Source organism: Misgurnus anguillicaudatus, chromosome 23 (genome assembly GCF_027580225.2).
Source record: "Misgurnus anguillicaudatus chromosome 23, ASM2758022v2, whole genome shotgun sequence".
NCBI classification, from domain to species: domain Eukaryota; kingdom Metazoa; phylum Chordata; class Actinopteri; order Cypriniformes; family Cobitidae; genus Misgurnus; species Misgurnus anguillicaudatus.
In genome coordinates this window covers 26,161,648-26,167,033 of record NC_073359.2, presented here as the reverse complement: position 1 = coordinate 26,167,033, position 5,386 = coordinate 26,161,648, and the positions used below count along the sequence as shown (strand labels likewise).

The 5,386-nt window shown below is 35.1% G+C and overlaps 1 protein-coding gene across 2 annotated transcripts; it reads right to left on the bottom strand.

Annotated features, from left to right (window-relative positions):
• Positions 1-844: 844 nt before the first annotated feature.
• On the bottom strand, positions 845-4,382 carry LOC141359366 (uncharacterized). Of its 2 annotated transcripts, none has more exons than XM_073861706.1 (4): positions 4,163-4,382; positions 3,514-3,858; positions 2,986-3,150; positions 845-2,808 (listed from the first exon to the last, which is right to left on the bottom strand). In XM_073861706.1, exons 1-4 carry the CDS (start codon positions 4,197-4,199, stop codon positions 2,759-2,761), a joined length of 597 nt encoding a protein of 198 aa, XP_073717807.1. In that variant the 5' UTR covers positions 4,200-4,382; the 3' UTR covers positions 845-2,758. The 2 variants fall into 2 exon arrangements, with proteins under 2 accessions (XP_073717807.1, XP_073717805.1); XM_073861704.1 differs by having other exon boundaries at positions 2,990-3,150.
• Between the last annotated feature and the right edge of the window lie 1,004 nt (positions 4,383-5,386).

The window sequence follows — 5,386 nt, the reverse complement described above, 5'->3', positions numbered from 1 at the left end:
GGATCCGCAGCCGCTCCGCAGTCGGTGGAAATTGAGGGTAAGATGTAAATGCCTCAGTGTTACTTTTTTAACACCCTGTATGTGGATCTATATAAACACTGAGCAGGATTAATTGAACACTGGGGATTTTGCAGTCTACATTAGCTCCATCAAGAAATGTTTATTTATTTTTTTGTAGTTGTTGTGATTCTGCTGGTATTTTGTCTTTATTCTCTTCTTGTTCATCTTTCTTTAGTAATTCTGTTTATTAACAGCAAGGGTTTATCATTAATGGTCAATCATCACTTCATTCATATCTTCATTATCTTTATCACTTCTTCAACCTAACCACACTCATACTTGGCATTGGTTTAGTTAACATTGGCTTTAGTTTCTACATAAGGTTCATGTGGGCTAAGTCACATGGGGCCAGCATGAAACCCGGGTGCAAGACCAGCTTGGGGCTCATATTGCAAGCCCATATGGGGCCTACATTTGCCCCACCAAGCACTGCTGGCTGGGAAACTAAAATCATGTAACAGTCATTAAACTTTGGGAACTTTAAAATAATATAAAAAAGTGTAATTTAAAATTTAAATAATTGTGTAGGTAAGAGCACAAATGCAAACAAGACAAAAAGAATGCTGTTTTTGCAAAAATGTATATATCTTGTTTTGCCTTTACTAAGATTGTTAATTGTCATCTGTAATATTCACTGCTGCGTTGCTTTTTTAGTAACATTTAGTCATAAAAAGAAGAATGAAGGTTTACACCAGTAATCAATATTAAATCTGTACTGAAACGTGACTGTATTATTTTGAAATACTATTTATTTTATTATTAACACATCATTCATTCTTTGGTATGGTGATTTAAAAACAATGCATAACTGTGAAATAAAAATTCATCTTGACAACCATTTCTAAGCCCTTGATATTCTTTGCTTAGACTAGCAGCACATATCCATATATAAACTAAATCCTCATGCAATAATATAATAAGTGCAACAAAATTTGTTTCATGATGTGTTAATATAAGGGGGAAACATTGAAAACAAAAATAAAACCGTCTAAGTAGTCAAAACTAGACAAGTTAGGATTTGGCAATCTGCTCATGAATAAATCTTGATAAACACCAAACATTTTAGTTGAAACAAAAGAAAATAGTGTTTTAAATTGAAAATACAGATTCTTGTTCAATGAACCCTATGTATACATAAAATACATCATAATAAAAAGTAAATACACAGCCAGTGTCATTAAATGTTTTTAGACATGGAGATGATAAACAGTTCACAGTTTAAAAACACATAAGAATACAACGGATCTTAACTTTTGACCAAAGCAAACCTGGTCCTTAAACTGTGAGTTATAACATAAAATATAGAATATAACTTAATTTTTGTGTCCTCAACCAATTATCATCATACAGTAACATTACAATATTCATAACACATAATTAACATAATTATGAATCTGCAATCGTCTCATATTTTCTTTGTCCATTTATTAGGGTGCAAACTGTGCTGTAGTAAGGTTACATAAATTTGCTTATTTGCAAATGATCAGATTCGCTTGCAACATTGAAAAAAAAACTAATCTTTAAAAAAAAATACTTGACAAATTGATACTGACTGCAGACACACAAGAAATAAAAGATCTGTCTGTCTTTCTCAACAGGTAACGATTCAGGATAGTGAAAACTTCTAACTTGGTATAAGTACTTCTTGTATTTTTGCCTCCCTATAACAAATCGCTTAATTGTTGTTTCCTAATCCTCGTAAGTAGCTGATGCTTTTATCTAAAGCAAAATGCTTAAATGTAAATGCAAATACAATTTGTGAAATAGACAAAAATATATGTATTAACACCTCTGCATGGCCAACACAGATAGTAATAGACTCTGGGGCTTAAGACTTCAAAGCTCCTTTGTCTATTGCTATCTGAAAAGGAATCTGTAGAATATATCAAACTATTATAGGATAAAAAATTAAAAGCATTTTAAGCATCTGTAGAAAATGTATTATATCCGGGTATGCTGCCAATGAACAATACGCCTTTACAATCATAGTGTTTATTAGTAGCAGTATTCCTCAAGCCCTGTTCCGGCCTTATCCTTACTGCAATATCTAAAAAGCCATAAAATGGAAAAAAAAATAACTTAAACATTTACGTGTAAAATTATCACTTGAAATATGAAAACAACAGAATGTCATCAACAAAATATTTGCAAATACTTAGTAAAAAAAGTGCATATTTTAGCCAATTTTCCTTTCCTATTTAAAAACCCTTCTAAGCAATTCTGACAAACTCCCAGTAAGGTTGAACTTACACTGATAAAAACACCCGCTGCATGCAGAGCTTCATCGCTTTAGTGATGGAAATGTTGTATGTACTGGTTTTAGAATTGGTCAAAAGGGTATATTTTAACATGAAATGTACAGAAGATGCTGACTAAGGATGCACAGGTCAAAGGTCATGTAAACGTACTTAAAACAGTACAACTAACAGTCACTTGATTCGCTCAGAAAATTATGAACCAATAACCATAACAAATCGCATTGAAAAGACTTGAGTGATATTGATTTTAACTCAATTGTAATGTTTTTTTGACGAACTCCCAGTAAGATTTAACAAGAATAATAACACTGATAAAAACAACAACTGCATACAAATCTTCACCACTTCTCCTCTTAAATATTCAGCATACATCTTCTGCGACTACATCCCCTGGTGTTTGGTCTGCATTCTTGTATTTTCTAATCTGTCTTATGCTTTGATCAACATCTGGAATCAAAGACATCTGAGTCTCTAGTGGAGGGACTCGAGCCTGAATAAAAAATGTAAAGACAGAATACAAATGTTAAAAGATGAGCTTTCTGTCAAACAGAGTAGTGACTGATGAAAGTGAACTTCTGTGTACTCTACTTTCATTTAAAAATATATGAATTTTAATTAGGAATTTAAAATTCTCTTTATTTTAAAGTTTGGCATGTTAATACTGTACTTGCCTCCCTTGCCCGGTTGATTTTCTTTTTGTAGAAGCAGGAAACCACACCTATAATAACTGCAGCCAACAGCAGTGCCACCAGAGAACCAACAACTACTGGCCATATAAATTCGTATGGTTCCTCCTTCTCCTCCTCCACCACCTCCCCCTCCTCATAGTAGCCTTTTGTTTTGAAAAAAAAAGTTTATGAAAAGTTTGTGATGCTTTTTTAATCGTGAGAAAAATATATTTTTGCAGAAAGAGAAACCTACCAAAATAATATTTTGCCAGACCTCTTTTAAGTACACAAAGACTAAAAATCAAATGTTGTCTTAGTACTAGCTTTGCCTAATAAATCAAAACATTTATACTTTTCACCTCAAGGCCTTTTTTGTTAAACCTGAATCAGCTATCAGATTATAAGTAATGGAGTTAATTAACTAAACTGGGTGATTTTAGGTTTAGATGCCTAAATATGATATTATACTCCGCTTCTCAACAAGAACTGAAATAAGTAAATAAGTAGGTTGTAATGGGTAAACTCACCATAAACATTAACTCTGAATATCCTGTATAAAGTTCCTCTCCTGTTAAAGATCTGTAGTTTATAAAGTCCAGAGTTTGTTTTTCTGGTGTCTGTGATTGTGAGAGACCCAGTCTGATGGTTCAGATGTAGTTTATGGATGAATCTCCCATGTTCATCCTCATCATCATATACAAAGTATAAATTTGCCTCTTCAATGATTTCAGCTATAATAGCCTCCTGAGGTCCAAACCTCCACAGTATGTGATCATTTCTCTGTATTTGAGTAATATCAGTGTGTAGAGTAACAGAATCTCCCTCCATCACTGACACTGACTTCACTTCAACTCCATCAACACCAAACACACCTGAAACACAGAAATTTCACAAGTATAACGTTATACAGGTATAGACTTCAGATGAACTTTGTCTAATGGTGTATTACCGATTGTCTTTAATAAAGTCATGAGAACATGCACTTTTTTATTTTTGTAAGTGGAATGGCACAAATTATACTTGATATGATCGCCATAGATCTTTAAAAAGCTTGCCCTAACAAACCTCAGAATGTGAAACGTGGTTTACACCTTTATTAGTTTACCCAACATTTGTGGTTTTGTACCGTTTATAACAGAATGTAAAACCGCATATTTAACAGTTAAGCTAACTTACCGTTAGCGATGATAATGAGCAGAACCAAGCGACACATTCTTCAAACATTTTCTTCAAAGTTGTCAGAAACGTAAAACATCATATTGCCATGACAAGAAACGATATAAGTTAAGTAACTATATTCCAACTCAGCATAAAGAGTTTAACGAGCTTTTCTTAAAGACAACAAACAGACGACCGTCAGGCCTCAGTCATAGACGGGCCGACAGAGATAGTTTGGGTGTTTCCGAACGCGTGTAACTTTGAAACCTTGGCGAAACTGACTTTGGGTCAGCTTTATAATATGGGTCGATACAACTACACAGACCTAATAGTGTCTATACTGATCCCTGGTCAGCGCTTGCTTGTAGATGGCATGTTGCGCCTAATCCCCGCCCATATGGTGACGCGCCAGCGGGTCAATGATGACTGATGGAGATCTAAACCAATAGCAGGATTCTGAAGAAGTGAAAGTAAAAGACGGATATGCACAGTAGCGCCTCACTGCAGAACGCGACATCCAGGGGGCCGGGTTGGATTTAGATCCAGGGGCGGAGCTGGATCCCGATCCAAAGATCCCATTGGTCGGCAGTTTTACCACAAGACACGTCATACACGTGTTGCTGCGTTACCATTTCCGCATTAAGTCGTAACTAAAGTTATTATTTTTGACATAAAAACTAACTTTACTTATGACTACAATAAAAGTAGTGCCTTTAGGTTGAAATGTAAGTTTTTTGCTATAATGTTTTGGAGTAAAACATTTCGGGTAAGCCTACTATGAGTAATCTTCCCTGCAAGTAAGCTTACGATGGGCCTGTATGGGCATAGCCTAAGGGCCCCGCACAGGTTTGCTCACTGGCGAAACGTTGGCCCCTTAGCGCTGGCCCTGCATGGGCAGCCCTCACTTAGCCCCCAGGAATCCCTCACATAGAGAAATCCCCAGAGTTAAATGAAAACTGCTGGATGTATATATTGTCCCAATCTTACAGAGTGATAAAAAGTAACAATGAAGCAGAATTAAAAGCTCTGTTATCCTCTCTCTCACCATCTCTGTCTGAAATCTAAAATTGCATTTCACATTTTACTTGTAGAGTCATTTTCTTAACTTATGTTAAGATGTTGGCTGTTTCATTTAAAGTCACCATTATTGTGATCAGTGGTTGTTTTTGTTGTACTCTTGACCGTTGGCTTCTTAGTGTTTTCTAGCTGCTATATCTAAGTGTGTTTAAAACACATGTTATG

Excerpts from the sequence above, each read along its gene's own strand:
- LOC141359366 (XM_073861704.1), bottom strand. The coding sequence starts at position 4,199 with ATGTGTCGCTTGGTTCTGCTCATTATCATCGCTAACG. Across the intron at positions 3,151-3,513 it reads ATTCAGAGTTAATGTTTATG|GCTACTATGAGGAGGGGGAG; the intron begins GTGAGTTTACCC and ends TCAAAACAAAAG. Across the intron at positions 2,809-2,989 it reads AAATCAACCGGGCAAGGGAG|GCTCGAGTCCCTCCACTAGA; the intron begins GCAAGTACAGTA and ends TTTTTTATTCAG.